General features: G+C 43.1%; 1 protein-coding gene across 1 annotated transcript; it reads right to left on the bottom strand.

Annotated features, from left to right (window-relative positions):
* Positions 1–15,384: 15,384 nt before the first annotated feature.
* LOC145362561 (putative G-protein coupled receptor 139) lies at positions 15,385–20,710 on the bottom strand. The gene is made up of 3 exons (XM_080218565.1): positions 20,611–20,710; positions 18,267–18,362; positions 15,385–16,283 (listed from the first exon to the last, which is right to left on the bottom strand). Exons 1-3 carry the CDS (start codon positions 20,708–20,710, stop codon positions 15,385–15,387), a joined length of 1,095 nt encoding a protein of 364 aa, XP_080074691.1.
* Between the last annotated feature and the right edge of the window lie 2,370 nt (positions 20,711–23,080).

Genomic DNA, 23,080 nt, shown 5'->3' with positions numbered 1-23,080 from the left:
TGTATCTCTCCCCTCTCACCTTAAACCTGTTCCCTCTAGTTTTAGACTCCCCTATCTTTGGAACAAGATTTTGACAATCTTGCTGATCTGTATCCCTCATCATTTTATAGAAGATCACCCCTCAGCCTTCTACGCCGCAGAGCCAAAAAAGGCCCAGTCTGTCCAACCTCTCCTTATAAATCAAACCATCAAGTCCCAATAGCATCTTAGTAAATCCCTTCTGCACTCTTTCTAGGCCCGGCGTAACTGCAGTAAGACTTCCCTAATTCTGAATTCATGTCTTCTTGCAACAAAAGCCTTCCTAATTGCTTGTTGTACTTGCCTCTAAAATTTCATTGAGTGGTGCAAAAGGATACCCAGATCCATTTTTACATCACACTTCCTAACATATGTTGCTTTTGAATATACACACCAGTATATAACTATACATTTATCCCCGTTGCAAGGCATCTGCTACGCGTTCACCCATTCACTCAAATTGTCCAGATCACATTGAAGCCCCCCTCCCTGCCGCACCCCCCCCCACCCCGAGCCCCTCGCGCTATGCCCAGAACCCTTCTCACAGTTGACAAATTTGTCAAACTTTGTATCGCCAGCCATTTTGGACATGGTACAATGGATTCCTTCATCTAGATCCCACTGGCCACAGGGCCAGGGACTTCGGTTCATTTCCCGGTTCGGGTCATTGCTGCACGGTGTCTGCACGTTCTCTCCGTGTCTATGTGGGTTTCATCCAGGTACTCAGGTTTCCTCCCACAGTCCCACAGTCATTCTGCTGAGGTGCATTGGCATAAATTCTCCCTCAGGTGTGTGTACCCGAAAGTGAGCTGGAGTTTGGTGTCTCAGGGATTTTCATTGTAACCTCCTTGCAGTGTTACTGTAGTGTACTTGTGAAGAATAAATAAATAAAATAAATTCAGACCCTGTGGTACCCCACTTGGAGCTGAAAACTGCTCGGGAAAAATCCCCATCTATTTCCACTCTCACTTTCTTATCTGCCCACACTTTATATACCTATATCAGCACGTTACTCCCTATCCCACGTGCTTTAATTTGGCCTTCTAATATTTTATGAGAAACCTTCCCAAATGTCTGGGGGAAGTGAAAATACGCCATGTACGGTGGTCCACCCCCCTCCCCCTTGCCTATTCTATTATTTACATTAGCCAAAAAAAAACGCAAGTAGGTTTGTTAAGAATAGCATGGCTTTCTTAAGATGGCTGTCTTCATCCAACTCCGTTGATGCCTGTCAAATATGTTGCTATTATATCTTTGATAACAGTCTCTGACATCTTTACTGATAGAAAAATCAGGCTGTAATTCAACATCGTCACTCCCCCTTCCATTGTGTACATTGGAGTTACTATCTGTAGGAACTGCTACAGAGTTATCGAATTTTAGAAGATGACTACCAATGCATCCAATGTTCTCCGGGGCCATTTCCCTTCATATTTTGGGATGTAGATTATCAGGCCCCAGTGATTTCTCAGCCTTTAACCGTATCAATTTCCCCAACATGATTTTTCTACTAATACTAGTCTTCTTCAATGCCGTCTTCCAACTATTCCCTTGGTTCCATAACATTTTTTGAAGGATACTTGTGTCCTCTTTTGCGAAGATGAAGTCAAACTTTGTTGTCTATTCCACCAACATTTCTTCCTTCCCCACTATAATTTCTCTGGATTCTGAATGCAAGTTTCGAACATTTGTGTTTATTAATCTTCGTCCATTCAGATATTTATAGACGTTTTTGGAATTAGTTTATTAAAAAAAAATCACTGATAAGACTTACATTAGCATTGCAATGAAGTCACCGCAGTCTGGCGCCTATCCGGGTGAATTCTTCTGACCAAAACAGAATGTGCATGGAAATTGGAGCACTCAGAGGAAACCCACGTAGACACAGGGAGAACGTGCAGGACCACCCAGGCAGTCTCCCAAGAGGGCAATCGAATCCGGGCCGCTGTGAAGCAGGAATGCTCACTACTGTACTACAGTGCCAGCATTATATCTCTAATGTTCCCTGCTGTTTTATTCTCATAATGTATTTCCGCCCTCAATCATGTTGCCTTCATTCGTTTAATTCACAATCCTCAGGCCTGTTGCTTCTTCTGACAATTGTCTATACTTTATAAGTAAGAAGTAAAATTTCCTCTCCTTAAAGCCAATAGAGAAGAAGATGAGCTTTGATGAAATATGATTGTTACTCATTGCAGAAGGATGTATATTTCAGTTGTGACAAATTAATTGAATTGAAATTCCCCAGCTGTCGGGTTGGAATTTAAACTCCTGTCCCCAGAGCATTATTTCAAAATTCTGTATTACTAGTTGAATAATAATATTGTTGCAATTAAGTATGATCACATCTAATAATGAAATAATTGAACATTCATCACTGGGTCACAGGTTGGATCATGAGTTCAGGGATCTGTTGTGGGAATTGAACATATTACCATCCGTTTCAAAAATGATGTTGATTCCTGTGAGATAAGACTGTTAACTGATCACATGTTGTGTTTTGATATTATGCCATTTAATTCACTGTGTCTAAAGTCTGAGGTCAGTGTCCAATATTACATGGATGTACTTAATTGTCAGAGGCAAGTTTTCTCCTCGTCTTCAATCTTATTCTGACTGAATGGCAATGATTAATGGGAATCCATGTGAAACTTCCATCAATTCTTAAAATAACATCTGGAAACACGCGAGGCACAAGTTCTGAGAGTTTGGCGTTAATGATGCATGAGTTCCACTATCATAACAGCTGAACACTGAGTTTGTTTCTCTTAGAACTGAGCAGTCTATGGGAGATTTAGTACAAAATTTGGGAATGTTTTACTCATTTGGAAGAAACTGTTACCCACTGACAAAAGGGCCAGTTTACAGAAGACACTGCTTTATTAGTTATGAATTAACGGAACCATCTCTGATTACATCACACCTGTCCATACTCCTATTTATTTTGTACCAGATCCAATCTTTAATTATACGTCGGTAGATCCTGACCCTCTTTATATTACATTCGCTCGATACTCTCGTTAATCTACACTGGACCATCCCTCTATTTATGTGACATTAGGTCCTCTTAATTAGTACTAATGTCCACCACGGATCTGATCATATTAAATGAGATCCAATCTATTTTTATATTACACAAGGCTCGTCTCTTTACATGACGGAAGGACCTCTCTCTGTTAATTCAATACAGGGCAATGAATATGTTTCCTGTCAAGATATTGTCAATCACGATGTACATCGGATGTGCCTGTCCGATACCAGTCATTCTTGTTTGGAAACGTAGGTTTCTTGTTTGCTAATATCTATAAGTAGCTGTGAGAAACGCCGAATTGCTCTGTTATTGTATTTAGCTTGAACGTTCTAACAATTTCTAAGTGACTAAATGGCACTGGGGGACAGGTCAGTATCTGAACAATAGTGCAACATTTGTTGTAACACCGTTAGGCAATCTCTGTTGAGATACATTTTACTAGTTGAATATTGTGTTGCATTGCGTCAATTTACCACAGATTTTACCGAAAAATGTTTCGTCTGTCTCATTTTATTAAAAAACATTCACTGATACGCTGACAGTGTGAGACTGAATTGTGGACTTACAATATCTCAGATGGATCCAACCGGCTGAATATCTATCCAATCATTAATTGCTTACCTCCTTCGTAAAAAAAAAGCCACAGAACACGTCTTGACAGTTACGTTACGATAGAATATAATTCAAAGTGTATACTTTCTGCAGTTTGTTTTGTTATATTTTAAATTATTGTTTTTTTCTCAACTTGAAATGTGTCCAACTGCTCAGGCCCGAACCTCTGGTATTCCCTCCGAAATCTACTTATCTCAGTTTCCTCGTCTAAATCAATCCATAAAGCTTTCCCTTCACTGACAATCTTTTTACTAATCTGATCAAATAACTGTGGTTCATAAAAAAAATGCAGATGCATGGGGTCTGAAAACATGCCAAAGGCACTCAGCAGATCATTCACCATATGTGGAATGGCATGAGTGTTCATCTCTCCCTTTCTCTCACTCTCTCTCCCTGCCTCTTTCTCCCTCTCCCCTACTCCCCGCCATTCCTGCTTCTCTCCCTCCCACTCCCTGTCTCTCTTTGTCTCTCCTTGTCCCCCTCTCTCTTCCTGGCTCCTTCTCTCTCTGTTTTTCTCTGTCTCTCTGTCTCCCTCTCTCCCTCTCTCTCTCTCTGTCTCACTCTCTGTCTCCCTCTGTCTCTCCTTGTCCCCCCTCTCTCTCCCTGGCTCCTTCTCTCTCTTTGTTTTCCCCTCTGTCTCTCTCTCCCTCCCTCTGTCTGTCTCAGATTGTGCCGAAATCGGATGACTTCTCTTTCACTCAATCTCCAACACTTCAATTTTACAGGTACCCAAGAGACGGATCCAGCTATTAGTTGAAAAAAAATGTTTTTTTTTGCTGACGGCACCTTGTGACTGAAAAGATGAAGCACAAAAATTCCATCAAGGGAAATTCAGTGACGGAAACAGACCTGTTCACTCACTTAACCTCTCTCTTCTATTTCTCTTACAAGGCGCCTAACACACTTAAAGTGTTTCTTTTATTTCAGAACTTCTCTGCAGGACAAAATGTTCCCTCTTTTAATTTTCCCTCGTTTCTCTCAGTGATAATTTCCAGTCCGCTTTCCTTTCAATTAACCTATTTAACGACCAAATACGACAATTATCTTGCTTCACTAAAATGGGAGTCGACCTGATTGTAATACTGAGACCAGCAGCAATCTGTCTGGTTGTTTTTGATGCTGTAAGCGTGAGTTCACCTTCACAGGCAGGAAGACTGTTCACTGTGATAACATCAGTCTGCCCCGGTTGTTTCATTCTCAGGTAACACAACTTCCCGATTCTTGCTGCCGGTTCCAAACCGCATATCTCACTTCTGAGCAGAAAATAAATCCAGGGACCACAATCTGGTGAGAACATCTGTCAGTGCGGCCTATATCTGCCCACAGAGTCAGGGCAAAGTCACACAGATCACATTGCGGTGACATTTACAAATGATTCTGTTGTGATCTGTTCAGAGTTTCCAGACACAACTGATGGTCACTGGATCAGTCACTGAACTCCCGGTTTTCATGAAGGAAGGAAATTATAACTGTTATCTTTCATTGTTGAATCATTTTCTCTCCATCTGCTATTTATTTTTTGTTCCTCAGTTTTAATCCGACAGTACCCGGTTTTTCTTTCTCCCAAATCTCCAAGTCTCTGTCTCTCTGTGTCTCTATTTCCTTGTCAATCTTTTGAACACTTTTATTCGTACTCAAAATCATGAAGTTTTGATTGGGACAATTAAAGAGAGAGTATTTCAACTGGGAGGGCGGTCAGCAACCATTCGGCAAAAGTTTATTTTATTGAGCTGAGAGACAGGAATGAAATTATTTATTTTTACGCAAGATTTGTTATGAACTGGAATGAACAGCTTGAAAGGGTGATCGAATCAGATTTCACAGTAATTTTGGAACATAAATAAGACATGTCCTTCATGTGTTTAAAATTTCAAGGATTTTCGAGAATGGGAGCATTTTAATCTAGATCTATTTAATCTGTATCATTGCCCCAGCATCCTTTTTTGTGTCTCTCCCTGTCCTTCACTGAGACTGAATAAAATGCAATATTTATACCACTGTCGTCTTGTGTAAATCTCACCTTTTCACAAAACGTATGTGTGTGTGTGTGTGTGTGTGTGTGTGTGTGTGTGTGTAATTGCCAGGAACCAATCCGAAATTCTATTTACAAACCATCATTTTGAACAACTTTTTACTGGATCGAACTTGATTAGGAAAAGCACAATAACACTTAACATTTATCACACTGTTCTTTCTTCCTTCCGGAGAGGTTTTCATACTTAGCCTTTTCAATCTTTACATGTCCTAATTCTGAGTATCAATGTGGAACTGTTTGTAAGAATGAAAAGGAACAGATGATTTTCTGTTCCCCTGATAGATTCACCATTGTTATCTCAGATAACAGAAATCTATGGAGTCAGCCATGACTGTCACCCCGTTGGGAATACCAGCTCTTAGTCAGGTGGAGTCAGTCACTCCTGCGGTTGTCATAGGGTTCCCAATCCGTGTTTGTCACACAAATCCCTGTGTCACTCGTCCTGACAAAGAAACCTGTGCTAAGGCCCTAGAAATGATTGTTTCCTTATGTCAGGTCCCAGTCTGACTCCGGGCCCAGCTGTCTCTGTTAGTGATACACTGGGGCCAGTCATTCACATTGTAATGTTCTAATTCTCAGGTTCCAGTCTGACTCCGGGCCCAGCTGTCTCTGTCAGTGATACACTGGGGCCAGTCATTCACATTGTAATGTTCTCATTCTCAGGTCCCAGTCTGACTCCGGGCCCAGCTGTCTCTGTCAGTGATACACTGGGGCCAGTCATTCAACCTATAATGTTCTAATTCTCTATGATTATTTTTGGAAATCGTTACCCAATCCGTTGTGAATTAGAACCTGCATCTGATTTTACTTCATCTGACCCCTGTCTGTCATTATTGGACAAATCACTTTTTCTAGAATGATCACACGCACAAAAAATGTTTACTTAAATGTTATATCATGTTCTGTCTCTCTTACTTTAGAGAACCCATACGTTGGTTCACGTGATTCTCCTGGTCAGTTTATGTCATCATTGCGCTAGCATATCTGTCTATATTAGATTAGATTCTTCTTCTGTTGTTAGAGCATTATGTTTAATCATTTATAGGGTGTGGGCAGCGCTGACATCTGTTGCCCTTCTCTGATTGCCCCTGACAATGTGGTGATGAGCTGCTCTCTTGAACCGCTGAAGTCCATGTTCACCAGGTGATATCACTGTTTATATCACATAAGGTCTGGCCACTCTTATGATACACCTGATCCTGATTCATTGTTTTACCGAGATTGTACAACCGATACACAGTAGAAGATGTTTAGGGTGGTTAACATGGAATTGGAGAAGGTAACGGTTAAACAGAAATATTGCTCCTTCTCTGGAGAGTAGCAGATGTTTCAATCCTTTGCATCAATAGAAATAAGAAGTCTGAGAATTACAGGTGTAATTATCTCCTGTCGGCTATATATCCAGGGTCATTTTTATTATCATTTTCACAAATCAGCACACAATTGAGTCGTACATCAGGAAGTTTAATGAGACGCTGAGAAGAACAATTTTCATAACCTCCCCGTCATTCGAGACGTGATTTATCCGTTTTCCAACAGATCTCTAAAGACAGATAAGTCATCACCGGGAACAAAATAGTGAGGCTGCAATAATTTTATATGCAAGAGCACACAACAGAAGGGTTGTCAGTAAATAATTACATATTAACCGTTCTTCAGTTGAAACACATTTTTTCATGCACTCATGGAAGGCAGTGATGGGCTGAAGGTTATCACTGGGAAAACTGAAGGGGAAGTGCTAAAAGAGATCATTTCTCCAAAGGGGGTTATTAGAAAATAAAATATTTAAAATAAGTAAGCACGCAAATGTTTATGATGTTTGTTAGAAATAGAACCGGAAAATTCCTACAGTTCAGAAGAAAGGCCATCTGGCCCACCGAGTCTGCATCCCACCCCAGGTCCTCCGCTCTGCCATATCCCCGTTAGCCCCACACATTTACCATGGCTATTCCACATACTCTGAGGGAAAATAACGGGCAATTTTGCATGGCGAATCCAACCAATACTATCTGTTGCAATATAATCGAGAGACTGGTTTCGTGCAGTAATATTGAGACAGGGCCGAATACACCAGATATCAATATAGCACCTGTACTAATATAAATGCAGACTGGGTCCAGTTCAGTCATTACTGAGAGGGTGTATACAGTATCTAACACTCTCTAACCAGCGTGGTGTTTTCTCATATAAACAGAGACATGCCATACTCAAACAACTGAGATTTTGCTGAGTACAGAATCAACTGAGATTATTGTCATATAATCAGAAATATGATTTCGTGTCATATAAACTGGGTCACGTTTAGGATGGACAAAGACTGAGTCTATTACAGAAATAACTGAGACGATCATCTGTATCGTGGCGTGCCAAAAAATGCAGTTTCACTGCCATCTCCTGGACAAGCTTTGCTATTGCAGGTGTTGTGATATGTTGATTTCAGTTGTTGTTTCTCAATCTTTCATGGGCTGTAGATCCAGCTGGCAAGGCCAGCATATATTGGCAATCGCTAATACATTGAATTTACTGGTTTTCTAGACCATCATAAAAGGCACGTAATGGCCAAGCACGTGTGCGCCTAGAGTCACCTCTGGGCTAAACTGGGAAATGATGGAAAGTTTTCTTTTCTGCAGGGCATTAGAGAATCTGATATATTTCAGGTCATGGCCGCAATCACGGAAATGACCTTTACATTCAAAATTGTAATTGCATTTTGAAGCCTGTTGTAGTTGGACTTGAATATTTATCTTGAGAAATTGGCCTACCCTCACAGAGATATTACCACTCTGTCACTGTCACCCTTTCAACATTGATAAAGTACTTACAGCAGAGAAGAAAGCCATTTTGAAGCGTCATGTGTGTGTTGGCCCTCGAAAGGAGCAATTCATCCAATAACACTCTGTACCCCACAGTCCAGCATTTTGTTCATTTTCAGACAATTATCCAATCCCATTTTGAACCCATTAATTGGCGCTGCCTGCACCACACTCTCAAACAGCACATTCCAGATCTGGATCACTCACTGTCTGAAAATGTTTTTCCTGATGCCTCCATGTTTCTTCCACCAATTTACTTCAACCCGCGCCCTCTGTGTCAAGATCCTTCTGCCATTGAACAGTTTCTCTCTATCTACTCTATCAAGACCCCTCAGGATTTTGAATGCCTCGTTAAAGTTACATCAGCAACTTCCTGTCAAGGAAATTAGTCCGAACCTCTCCAAAATATTTTCGTCACTGAAGTTTCTGATCTCTGGACTTATTCTCGTGTTTTCCGTTACATCCAGCCTATTGACTTTAGATTCTGCCTGAGTTTGGTGCCGAAAATTGGACCGAATTTTTCGGTTGACGATTTTCCAAGTGTTTTCTACAAATTTAGCACAACTTGCTTGCTTCTGTATTCTTTTCCCCAATAGACAAAAACTATTCACTTTTTTTTGTTTGCAGCTGTCTCAACCTGTCTTGCATCATAAATGATTTATACACATATTCACTCAAGTCCCTCGGCGTCTATATTCACTTTCATAACTTTTCATCATTTCCATTTTTTTCTCCACATTCTGTTGAACAAAACTGATCATGTAACTTTTCTCTGCACGATATTAAATACGCAAATTACTCGTCCATTCAACCAATTAGTTCTTTTTGCCCTGTCACCATTTACCTTAAATAACCATCCTCTGCTTTCCAAGCTTTCCCCCAACGTGTCGATTATCTCCAAGCTGATTCCCCAATTACCTTCTAATCATTTATATATCCATGACAAACAGCAAAGGTACCAGAACTGATCCCTGAGCCACAACACTCCATTCAGAAACGCACACTTGCACAGCTACACTCTGTTTTCTATGACTGAGCCAGCTCTCCATCCACCTAGTCATCTCACCTCTGATCTCATTTTACTGCAAATTCTGTACCACTCTGCCATGAGGGACCTTGTCAGAGGCTTTACTGGTGTCCATGTAGATAATATCCACTGCTCTACCATCATCAATCATCTTCGTCACTTCCTCAAAAAATAAACTTGATCATGTTAGTCAGACATGATCAGGTCTTCAAAAACAAAACATGTTGCCTTTCACTAATACATCCACTTATTTCAAAGAGGGATTAAATCCTGTCTCGAAGAATTTTCTTCAATAATTTCCTGACAACTGACATACGGCTCATTGGCTTGTGCTTATCTGGATTATGGTTGCTATTCTCCCTAAACAAAAACCGGCTATTCTCCAATCCTCGTACTTCCACTATAGCCAGTGATGATACAAAGATTTCTCTCGAGGCCCCAGCAATTTCCTCCTGGCCTCTCGCACTATTCTGCGGTATATCACATCAGGCCCTGGGGACTTGTCTACCGTAATGTTTCTCAAGAACCCCAATATCTCCTCTTTTTTGTTCTCAACATGACCCAAACTATCTGCGCATCCTTTCCCAGACTCATCATGCACTAAGTACTTCTCTTTAGTGAATACTAACATAAAGTATTCAATACCTCGTCATTTCCCTGGCTCCTTGCATAGAATCCCTCACCTGTCCTCGGGTGTGCCAACCCCCTCCCTGGCTAAACTTTTGCCCTTTATATATGTGTAAAACGCCTTCGGATATTCTTCCATCCTGCGGCCAAATAATTCTCGTGACCCCTTTTCGCCCTCTTTACTCTTTGCTTAAGTTTCGTTTTACTTTCCTTGTATTTCATAATTGTTTTGTGCCTTCCTAGGCTAGAAAAAATCCTTTTTTTTCCACTTTGACGAGGCTCATAATTTCTCTCGTTTTACAATGTTCCCGAAATTTGCCATACCTACCCTTCATCCTCATTGGAATGCGCCAGTCCGGAATTCCTATCAACTTGTACTTGAAAGCCTCCCATGTACCAGATGTTGATTTGCCCTCAAACATCTGCCCTAATCTACATTCTTCAGTTTCTGCCTAATATTGTTATAATTAGTCATCCCCCAGTTTAGAGTCTTCACTTGCGTATTACACTTACCATTCTCTGTCCGTACCTTAACGCTTACTGAGTTGTGATCTCTGTTCCCCAACTGCTCCCTTACTGAAATGTCGACCACCTGTCCAGGCTGGTTCCTTATTTCCAGGTCCAGTTCAGCAGCTTCCCTAGTTGGATTACCTATATAATGTTTCGGCAAACCCTCCTGGATGCTCCTTACAAACTCTGCCCCATCCACACGCTCAGCACAAAATGAGTCCCCGTCAATTTTGAGGAAGTTAACTCTCCCACCACAACAACCCTGTTACTTTTACATTTTGCCAAGTTCTCATTCACATCTCTTTGTCAATCTCCTGCTGGTTGTTGGGAGGCCAATAGAAAATGCCGAATCTTGCCAGTACACCCTTTCTATTCCTGCACTCTACCCATACTGCCTCGCTGTATAAGCCATGCGAAGTACATTGGGTGCAGTCCTCCTGCAGTACTGCTGCAATATTCTCCTTACCAGTCTTGAAAATGTCCCTCCCCTGTTACATCACTCTCTATCCTGCTTGAATCATTTGTATCCTTGTACGTTAAGCTGTCATTCCTCTCCTTTCCTTAACCAAGTCTTTGTAATAGCAGCAACATCACAGTTCCAAGAACAAATCCAAGCTCCAAGTCCAACAGCCTGACCTGTTACACTTCTTGTATTGAAACAAATGCAGTTCAGCCTGCCGGACCCGCTTTAATTAGGAGCCACACTATTTCTGCTCTTTCTCTGAGACTTACTGGCCCTGTTCTCTAGTTCCACTTCAGCTAATTCACCTTTGCTTTATTCCCCTCTCCCTGGTAGATTTCCTTCCCTAAAGGACATTAGTGAAAGAAATTGGTCCTTTCGACAATCAAATATGGTTTTATGGTCATCAGTAGATTTTTATTTCCAGACAATTTTTATTTAATTCAAGTTCCATCAGCTGCATTGAGCGGATTCGTACCTAGAACATTAACAACATGAGGAATCCTTCCTGAAGTTATGACATCAGTAGGAGCTACTCAGAAAATTTCCTCAGTTTTCCTTCCAAGAACTTACTCACGAATCAGCTGCTTCTGTTGGTTCCAAGTCACTTTCTGAACTGTAATGTCTGATAGACACCTACCCAACTGGACATGGCAGTATGGACCGGGGAGTAAGGGACACAAGACACAGCAACACCTCTCCACCCACTTCCCTAAACTCCCACACTTTCCCCAACTCTCAGCGTTTCACTCTCTGCAACTTACAGTCTGTGGAGATCCCTCAATAGGCAGATTTCACAGGCCTCAGTTCCGAAGTTCATACTTGGTTATGCCCAAATCATTAATCAATTTTAAGTTATTACACCCCTCCCCCTCTAGGCCTGAGTAACCGCCGAGGGCTGACCGGCTTGGAAGCCTTTCTTTGAAATTTCAATGCTGGGTCTGGTTCCTCCAGCTCAGCCTCGGAAGTGAGTGGGGTTTAGCAGACCGGAGCTCTCCCGTTCCACCATGAGTGTTGTGGCCCGAGTTACCTTTATCGGGAGACAATGTGGCCGAGAGGCTAAACCCTCCGTGTCCATTTCAGACTCCGAGTTTCTCACTGGTGGAGATGGAGAGCAGGAGCCGGAGTATCTGGAATTCTTTCCAAAGTTCCGGGTGTGCCGGGAATTGATTTTCCCTGCATGTCTTGGGGTTTCATAGTTCAGAAGAATGAGGGGAGACCTCATTGAGACAAATAAGAATGGTTTAGAAGAATGAGGGGAGATCTCATTGAGACATATAAGATGATGAATGGGATGGATAGGATAGAGTTGGAGAGACTCTTCCCGCTCAGAAAGGACAGTAGGACTAGATGGAACATCCTCAAGACAAACGGGGGGCGGTTTAGAACGGAGTTGAGGAGGAACTTCTTCACTCAAAGGGTGGTGAATCTCTGGAATTCCCTGCCCGTTGAAGTGGTGGAGGCTGAGTCGCTAAATATATTTAAGACGCGGGTTGATGGGTTTTTGATAAGAGAGGGGATTAAGGGTTATGGGGAGAGGGCGGGAATGTGGAACTGAGACACGACAGATTAACCATGATCTTATTGAATGGCGGGGCAGGCTCGAAGGGCTAGATGGCCTAGTCCTGCTTCTATTTCTTATGTTCTTATGGTTTGTAGATGTTTGAAACATTCCCATCGATGGTATCTCCCAAGCGGACTTGATAGGAAACTGGCCCTGTTCCTGACCTGAACGTGCCTCATAACCAGCATATCCATTGCCATGATTCTTAACTAATAGCCTAACAACTGCCTTTAAGTGCCGGTCCCAGTTGATGGAAACGGCACTGGGTGTCAGCTCCCACCCTCGGAAAATTAGACTTTGGGAAGAGTGATCATGAGCAACTCTACTTGGGCTATTCCATTTGTTGAAGAGGGGAGGGGATTGGTGATTGGGGGGATGTTGTCCTGTAATTGAAGAGCAATCTGGATAGTTTGGTGTCAAAGGAGGCAGTGGGATGGATTTTTGAACCTCTTTTTACTGTTTGGGCCGCTCTTTCTGCCAGACCGTTGGATGATGGGGAATATGGGCACTGTCCTAACGTGTCAAATTCTGTTCAATTTGTTGCAATGCACAAAGTCCTGGCAGTTGAAGGGTGGTCCATGTTCAGAAACCAACGCCTGTGGGATCCTGGGTGTCAAGAAAGAGGAGTGAGGTTTCTCCACTCTTGTCCTTGTGTTTGATGATCTCACCCTCTGTATGGCCATCCATTGTGAATCAGCATCTACCATTATCAGGAACAAAGACCCCATGAACGGTCCGGCACTGACCATGTGCAGTCACGTCTATGGCCGTTCCAGCCATTCCCAAGTGTGAAGAGTAGTGACTGGTGACATTTGTCCCTTGTTGACATTGCCAACACTGACCCACGACCAAATACCTGTATTCATACCTGGCCACAGACGTGGCAATTTGGAGGTTATTCAGTTTGTCACTCCTGGGTGGCCACGAGTACCGTGAGGATGAGATGGTGAACCTTGGCTCAGGATGACACTCTTGAACCCCATCGGCGTGTGCCATCTTCCACAGTCAGCTGTCCTCTGCCACTCCAATATGGGTGCAATTCAGGCTGTAACGGCCTTTTGGTTTCCCCCATCAGCGCTCGCTGCTTCAGTTTATTCAGGACTGGGTAATTTTGTATCCAAAGCCAAATATTATTGGCTGCCACTGGGAGAGTTTTGAAAAAGTTCATGATTACCGTCTCTTCCACTGGGGATATGATCAGTGTCTGTTAATTGGAGCCAACTCAAGGCATCTTCCTTTGCAAATCTGATGCCTAGTTGCCCATGTTCAGAGGGCAATGAAGTGTCAACCACATTGCTGTGGCCCTTCCCTGGGACATTGATAAACACAGTAAAAAGTCTGACAACACCAGGTTTAAGTCCAACCGATTTATTTGATCGTAAATTCACTAAATTTCGAGGTTACCCTCTTTGTCAGGTGAATGGAGAGTTCTGGTGACAAACATTCACCTGACGAAGAGGGTAACCTCGAAAGCTAGTGAATTTACTATCAAATAAATCGATTGGACTTAAAGCTGGTGTTGTCAGACTTTTTACTGTGTTTACCCCAGTCCAACGCCGGCATATCCACATCATGACATTGATAAACCAGATGGGTCTTTCTGAAAATGGACAATGTTTTTATGGTCACTAACGAATTCTAAACTCCAGATATATTTACTCAAGTTCCACCATCTGCGGTGGCATGATCAGAATCCATGTGCCCAGAACATTAACTGAGTTCTTGCATTAATGCTTAAGTGATAAAACCTACAGTCCATCACATCCACACCTGAGTGTAGACATGGGGCTCCCGGATTGGACCGCATTAACTGCCTCAATCAGGGAGCTCATATTCCAAAGCTCCACCTGATGGTTATCGTTGAATTCCTTAGATATATCTCTCTACCTCTTTCTATGTTTCTTGTGGCTCTCTCTCTGTCACTCTTTCTCTATGTCTCTCTGTGCCTCTGTCTCTCTCGATGTTTCACTCTGTCTTTTGCTGTCTCTCCGCCTCTCCCCCACTCTCCCTCTGTCTCTCCTGCCCGCCCCCCTCAGTGTCACTCTCCCACTTCCACTCCCTGTCCCTCTTTAATTTATTTGTCTCTCTGCCCCCCCACCCACCTCACTCTGACTTTTGCTCTTGCTTTGTCCATTGTGCTTTTTCAGTCCCACTCTTTCCCATTCACTCCTGCTCTGTGTCTCGATATCTCTGTTTCTATCTGTCTCTGGCTATTTCCTTCTGCATCACTTTTTGCCTCCCGTTCCCCCACCCCCCTTGTCTCCCTCTCCCTCTCGCATTACAAACTCCAATCTGTCTTCCTCTATCTCCCTTTCTCATTCCCTGTATATCTCTCTCGCCATTTTCCTCATTATTTCTGTCTTTCTCATTCCCTGTTTATCTCTCTCGCCACTTTCCTCACTATTTCTGTCTTTCACATTCTGTGAGGCTCTGTCTTTGTCTCTCTTCTATCTCTCTGTCTCCCTGTTTATTTTCCTGTACCTGTTAGAAACTCTTTCAAATTCTTTGCTCTCCAAGTCTTCGTGCCTTTCCCTCTCTTTGCCACTCTCTGTCTAATAATCTCACTGTTGCTAACATTGTCCTCTCTATCTATCTGTCAGTCTTTCTATCCCTGTGAGGCTGTTTGGTGATTTACAGTTTGAATGCCCAATAGGAAGAGTCAGAGGTCTTGTTGTTGTCATTTCCTCTCAGGCTGTATTGAGTTGAAAAATTGCAGTAAGGGGATATTTCAGTAGATTTTTTAGCTGCTGCCTGAACTGAGTTTGTGTCACAGCATAAATGGCAGTATTTGTACAGCAACTTGTGAGTTGCAGCATGAAGCCCAATTCCAGAACATAAAAATCTAATCGCAAATGATAGCCCAAATCATACATGCGATTCCATACTGAATAAGCCATGAATGCTGACCATAAGATAATGAAATTGGCTGAGATAACAAATAGGAAAATGATGGATTTCCTTCGGCTCTCCAACTCTGGGTCTCTGGGCTTCTCACCGCTGCGGTGAGCCCGGAGTCTCCTCCGGGCTCTGCTGCTCACTAAAATGTGTCTGACGGTGAGAGCATTCAGCAGCAGAATCAGGACGAATGGGGCACACGGGGTTAGAATGTAATGGAGGAACTCGATTGTTCCCCAGGCCAGAGAGTACATAACACCAGTTGTGAAGTGACAAAACCAGGGGAGGTTCTGCAGCCGATATGTATTTAATAACATAAAATACCAGATAATGTTCTTTAAACAGCTCAGCACTGTCACTGTTCCTAGAACCACAGCCGCCGATTTCTCACTACAATATTTACTTGTGAGCTTGGGGCAGCAAATGGCCACAAATCGATCAAAGGTGAAAGTGACGGTGAACCAGACAGAACAGTCAGTGGCTGCATAAAGCAGGACGGCGTGGATGTTACACACGGGGAGTGACAGCAGGAAATAGAAGTGTTTTCCATAAACAATGGGAATGTGTCTCAATATCAGGTCGAGGATAATGACCAGCAGATCCCCCACTGACATGGCCACCAGGTAACGAGTGACACATTTGGACAGACCACAGTTTCTGCTCATCAACGTCACAATTGTGATTATGTTCACTGTCAGGAAGGAAGTAAAGAATAAAATTAGACATGATTCAGGGGAAGGAATTACCATTTAGACTTACGATGGGTTAATTTTTTTAAAAAAGTACAAAAACACAACAATTGGAATATATATTTTTAAGCCAGCATGTCTTTCGGAGTGTGAGAGGAAAGTAGAGCATCTGGAGTAAACCTGTACAGACACAGAGAGAATGTACAAACTCAACACAGACAATGACCCAAAACTGGAACTGAACCCACGTCCCTGATGCTGTGAGTCAGCAGTACTAACCACTATACCACCGTACTGCTCCTTGGCAAGACACAAAGTTAACATTTGGGCGAGAGCTTTCCAGGGAGTCCTCAACATTATCCCTCACTCAGCTACAGGTAAATATCCCCTCTGCCTGTGAAGGATTTGGAGGGTAAGAAGGATGAGGCAGTAAACCCGAACAGAAGATGCGGAGTGGAGTCCTGTAGGTGGTAATCTGTTGTCTCTCAGACAGCTCCCTGACAACTCCCACAACAGAGCTGGTACCAAACAGTGTTGGTTTGACCCTTTCCTCTGGACAATACTAACAGTTGGCAGAGGGAGATCCTGATGCCCTGAAGCACAGAATCTCTATTAGATTTACATCTCCATGAGTCCTCCCTTGGCAGGAATGTTGTCAATATATGCACCAGGTAAAAACTCAAACAAAGGCCAGTAGCAAAGGAAAAGCCAAGCAAGCTGCCTAATGATTCTCATCCTGTGACTCCGACATCCAATATTATGAAATGCATGAAAAGGTTAGTCATGGCATGAATCAGTTCTGGCTTCCCAGGCACCCTAGATCCACTACAGTTCACTACATCCACAACAGGTCCAAAATGCCATCTCTCTGACACTACAGTCAACCCTGTAACACCGACTCATGTTTATCAACGACAGCTCAGCCATTAACACCATTATTCCTGTGCATGTGTGTGTGTGTGTGTGTGTGTGTGTGGGTGGGTGTGTGTGGGTGGGTGTGTGTGGGTGTGTTGTGTGTGACCACCAGACTACCTGATGAGTGTTTTTAAGTGTATGTTATTCCGGAGCCTTACAACAATTTTGGCTTCTGAATTTGTGTGTGAGTGGGAGTAAGTGCCTAAATCTGATTGCTTCTATCAGTAAATGTTTCTATTAATATATGTACGTTTGTGTTTCTGTGACTCCAGGAAAGTTTGTGGTGGTACAGGGGACAATGTTGCCTCATAGCACTAGGCTCCCTGGTTCAATTTCAGGCTTGGCTACTCTCTGTGCAGAGTCTACTCGTTCTCACTGTGTCTGCGTGGGTTTCCTCCAGGTGCTCCGGTTTCCTCCCAAAATCTGAAAGTTGTGCTGGTTTGATGCATTGGCCGTGCTAAATTCTCCCTCAGTGTACCTGAACAGGCGCCGGAGTGTGGCAACTCGGGGATTTTTCTAGCAACTTCATTGCAGTGTTAATGTTTGCATACTTGTGACATTGATGAATGAATTTCAATACGAAACATGTTTTCTCTTGAGATCCTGCTGTGCAAACAGGATCAATAGAATGCATTCTGCAGCGTGGTGACTGGGTGGGCAATTGGCAGTGAGCTGGCGTTACATGTAGATGGTAAAAAACGATTCTGCTTTATATTTTTCTCACAAAGGATTAGTGTTAGGTCACATGTCTATGGATAGTCACAGCGCACAGAAGACACCCTAGCCCATAGGCCCTGAGACAATTGTCAGCGGCTGAAAGAATTAATAACTGGATATAGTGATTCAACAGTAAAAACAAGAGCAGCAAACCCAGTACAGTAAATGACAAGGAAATCAATACAGTTAAACAGCCTTTCTAGAATTAGGAACTGGGGACAGAACTTTACAGCCTCACTTTTCCGAAAACTGCAAAATCCTACCCGTGTTCAACAGATCTTCCCATGCTCTGACCATTGCCTGCTCCGATTCCAGTGGCAGTCGGACTGGTACAATTCCAGACAGGGACTTACCCGGAACTCCAACAATCGCCAAGATGGGATAGTAAACGTACTGAATCACCTTCAGTAGACTTTCAATCCGAAAAGCTAATGGCATCCTCCAGTTATCTAAGGTAAACAAATAAATCCAATAGTCTAAACTGTTGTCCATGGCTGGAAACTTGCAATCCATTGTTCCCAGATTCCGATCAATTGTTAGAACATTCTGGGTCATTGTCCCCAGATTCTGATCCACTGTTGGAACATTCTGGGCCATTGCTCCCAGATTCTGATCTCTCCTCTCGCTCCCTCTGTCTCCACAGCCGCTGATCGCTCTTAGTGTTGGAGTTGTCGCTCCCGCTGACTCAATGGGACAACACACTGAACGGAATCCCTTATTATTAGAAGGGGGACATCCCTCCAGGCACACTAATCAGATCCATGGAGACTCACATCAATTACAGTCACTAAACAAACAGCCTCACCTCACCCTGTTCAATCCAACACTTTTTACACGCAAAGAAGAGAATTTACAGCCTAGATGGGGTGTTGAGGTTCAGGGAAGTATGGGAAGTTGGAAATAATGGAGAAGCAGACATGACAGTGCAGAAGGAGGCCATGTGGCCCATTGAATCTGCACCGAGTCTCCGACAGACCACCCTACCCGCATTGGAATGATCATAATATATGTTTTCTTTTTAAGATCAATGTAAAGGTTTAAGTGTGGAGACCTGAACGCGCCTCTCAATGCACACATATTATTGGTTTCGAGATAATTTACTTTAGCATTAACATAAACCCATTTATATTATATCAGGATATGCCCGTAAATATTACCGTAAGGATAATATACATCATTGAACTTTTTGCCATTCATCGCCTTCAATAACTTTGCGACTTGATTCATTAAGCGCTAAAATCATTCATTTTTTTTTCAGGCTTTAGAGTAAGAACAAAGAAAATTACAGCACAGGAACAGGCCCGTTTGGCCCTCGAAGCCTGCACTGACCATGCTGCGTCGACTGAAGTAAAATCTTTCCCCTTCTAGGGTCCATATTCCTCCGTTCCTATCCGATTCATGTAGTTGTCAAGATGCCTGTTAAAAGTCACTACCGTATCCGCTTCCACTACTTCCCCCGGCAATGAGTTACAGGCACCCATAACCATTTTTGTAAAAAAAATCTGCCTTGTAATCCCCTTTAAACCTTGACCGTCGCACCTTGAACCTGTGCCACCGAGTAAATGACTCTTCCACTCTGGGAAAAAAAAAGCTTCTGACTACCCACTCTGTCCACCCCTCTCATAATCGTGTAGACTTCTATCAGGTCACCCCTCAACCTCCGTTATTCCAGTGAGGTCAAATTTCCACCTCTTCTCCCAAGTCTCCAATCAATCCTGATCTTGTTGTATCCTCTTATGGTCCTAACCGTCATCTGCAAATCCACCAACTTTTGTATCATCCGCAAACTTGCAACCTTTGTGTCATACACAATGTTGCAAAGAGCAAAGTTCCCAGCTCTGATCCCTGAGGAGTGCCACTTGTCAAAACCATCATTCAGAACAAAAACAACCTCCCACTGCTACACTCTGTCTTCTTTGACCGAGCCAGTTTTGTATCAACCTTGCCAGCTCACGTCTGATCCCATGCGATTTCATGTTCTGCATTAGTCTGCTAAGAGGGATCTTGTTAAAGGCCTTACTCAAGTCCATGTAAATAACATCCACTACCTTAACCTCATTAATCATCTTATTCGAAAACACTCGATCAAGTTAGTGAGACACAATTTCCCCTTCACAAAACCATGTTGCCTCTCAGTAATACGTCAACTTACTTCTAAATGGGAACAGATCCTTCTCGAAGAATCCTCTTCAATAACTTTCCTACCGTTGATGTAGGGCTCATGGCCTGCAATTAACTGAATTGTTCTTGCCACTTGAAGTATCGAGAGCAAAATCACTAGCGGCTGCATTGTGGTGGCACAGTAGTTAATAGTGTTGCCTCACAGTGCCAGGGACCAGGTTTTGAGTGCTGGCCTTGTTCACTGTGTGGAGTTTGTGTGTCCTCCCCTGTGTCATCATGGGTTTCCTCCAGGCGCTCCCGTTTCCTCCCACAGTCCAGAAGACCTGCTCGTTAGGGTGCATTTGCCGTGCTAAATTTTCCATCAGTTTTGCCCAAACAGGCGCCAGAGTGTGGAGACACGTGGATTTCCACAGTAACTTCATTACAGTGTTAATATAAGCAGACTTGTGACATTACTAAATAAACTAAACTCCTCGTCTCCACCCAAACCAAAGATATATTCCAATAACCTCAACATGAGTTAGGGAGGAAATGGCCGAGTGGTATTATCACTTGACTATTAATTGAAAAACTCACCCCATGTTTGGTGGATCATTGGGTCGAATCCCACTACAGCAGATGGTAGAACTCGAACTGAAGGAACGTTATAGTCTATTGCTCTCAGAATCTGAGGCATTGCTGTCTATTCTTCTCAGGTTTTTATCCAGTATTGGAACATTGTAGCCTATTGTTCTCAGATTCTGATCCAGAATTGTAACATTGCAGTCTATTGTTCTCCAGTGCTGCGGAATTTTTGTTATGAAGTGAAGTTGAATAGACTGGGGAATCCGCCGCCCTTTCCTATTCTGGCCTACACATCACTCCAAATCCTCATCACTATGCTTATTTCATAACTATCCTGTAAAAGGGTTAAGCAAGCCATTGAGTTGATTGGTAACTAGACACAAGCTACAAATGCCGGCCCAGCCAACGACATCACGTCCATGAATGAATGAAAGTAAGAATGGTCATTCACATTGTGTTTGCTTTCTTATGGAAAATGGTGACACATCTGGTGTATTATTACTATTTAAAATGGGTTTCCTTTACTTATTAACCTTACCTAACCAGTGGTTGGGGTGATGTCTCACAGCACCAGGGACCTGGGCTCGATTCCTGCCTTGGGTCACCATCTGTTCAGAGACGACACGTTCTTTCCGCGTCTGGGTGGGCTTCCCCCGGCTGTTACGATTTCCTCCCAAATTCCAAAGATGTGCGGGTTAGGTGGATTGGTCATGCAAAGTTGCCCCTTATTGTCAGGGGGATTAGCGAGGGCAAATGCGTGGGGTTATGGAGATAGGGCATGGGTTGGTTTGTGTTCAGTGCAGACTAGAATCGCCTCCATCTTCACTGAAGGATTCTATGATATTCCCTATGTTATTAAGGCAGGTGTGGTTCAGAACGGGAAAACTGAACAACCTTTACCCAAAGACAAGACATTGCACATATTACAAATGCCATCTGACAACAGAACATTTTGTGAAACTGAGGGAAATGGAGAGCATGTTTCATTTTGGTGGTCTTTTATTAGGAAGAATTCAGATACTTAGGTTTTTTCTAACCAGTGCAGAGTCAGGGAAAAGACAGAGGGAGAGCAAGAAAGAACAAATGGTCTTGTGATAAGAGGGAAGGCTGGAGTTTTTTTTATTTGACAAAGGGAATGATGCTAAGAGACAATAAGAAATCTCACAACACCTGGTTAATGTCCAAAAGGTTTATTTGGAATCACAAACTTTTGGAGCGTTGCTCCATCCTCAGGTGAGTGGAGAACTGGGTTTACAAACACGGCATATATATACTATAAACACACACAGATGCAAATGCAAGTAAGTAGTTGGAATGCGAGTCTCTACAGGTAATTAATTCTTTAGAACTACAGAAAATGCAATTGTCGAGAGGATGACCCATAGGTTAAAGAAGTATGAATTGTCTCAAGGCAGGATAGTTAGCAAGATTTCACAAGCTCAGGCCAAATACTGAGAACGATATGCATTATAGCAAGAACTCAACGTTGAGGCCGCCCTCGTGCAGAACTTGGCTATCAGTTTCTGCCCGGTGATTATGCATTGCCGTGTGTCTTGGAGGCCAACTTTGCAGGACACTGACCCAAAAATCGGAAGATGAGCGGGCTTGACTGCTGACATTTTCCCCGATCAGCATTGCATCGACCTCCTCAGTATTTAAACACAGGACATGACCGACACATTATCCTTCATCATCCAGTGCTTTCCCAGACCAGAAAAGCTATGAAATCTTCTTCGGAGCCTTCAACTGTCATCGATGAAGACGAACATCTGGTCAAGGCCTCCCCATACCCCCAATACCTGCCTTCAGACAACCACACAACCTCAAACAGACAATTGTTGCAGCAAACGACCCAGCCTTCCGGAAAATAGCAATCTGGACACCAGATACAACCTCTGTAGGACGTGCCGGATCATCGACATGGATATCACCATCACAAATGAGGACACTATCCAGCAGGCACACGATATATACTCATGTGACTCGGCCAATGTGGTCTACCTTATACACTGCAGGAAAGGATGTCCCGAGGTGTGGTACATTGGTGAAACAATGCAGACGCTACGACATTGTATAAATAGATACCGCAGGACAATCACCAGGCAGGAGTGTCCCCTTCCTGTCGCAGAACAGGTCAGCAGTCAGAGGCAATCAGCCTCTGATCATTGGGTCAGCGTTCTCCAAGGCAGCTTTCAAGACACATGACAACACCAAATCACTGAGCAGACACCGATAGCCAAGTTCCACCTGTGTGAGGATGGTTTCAACCCGGACCTTGGGTTCATGTCACACTATATTTAAACACAAACATTTGGCCGGAGCTTGCAAAATTCTACTAATTGTCATGGTTTGAGACAATGCATACCTCTTTAACCTGTGATTATCTCTCTCTCTATTCGCATTACCTGTAACTGTAAAGACTTGATTACCTGCAAAGACTTCAGTTGCAACCATTACCTTGCAATTCTGTCGATCTATATAG

The sequence above is a fragment of the Carcharhinus amblyrhynchos genome, unplaced genomic scaffold, assembly GCF_965287045.1.
Source record: "Carcharhinus amblyrhynchos unplaced genomic scaffold, sCarAmb.v2.hapA scaffold_38, whole genome shotgun sequence".
Classification (NCBI taxonomy): Eukaryota; Metazoa; Chordata; class Chondrichthyes; order Carcharhiniformes; family Carcharhinidae; genus Carcharhinus; species Carcharhinus amblyrhynchos.
This window is presented reverse-complemented; position numbering and strand designations above follow the sequence as displayed.

Coding starts and splice junctions, on each gene's coding strand:
- LOC145362561 (XM_080218565.1), bottom strand. CDS start 20,710: ATGCCTCAGATTCTGAGAGCAATAGACTATAACGTTCCTTCAGTTCGA. Junction 18,363..20,610: donor AATGATCCACCAAACATGGG/GTGAGTTTTTCA, acceptor TGTTTACCTTAG/ATAACTGGAGGATGCCATTA. Junction 16,284..18,266: donor GGCGATTGTTGGAGTTCCGG/GTAAGTCCCTGT, acceptor CCTTCCTGACAG/TGAACATAATCACAATTGTG.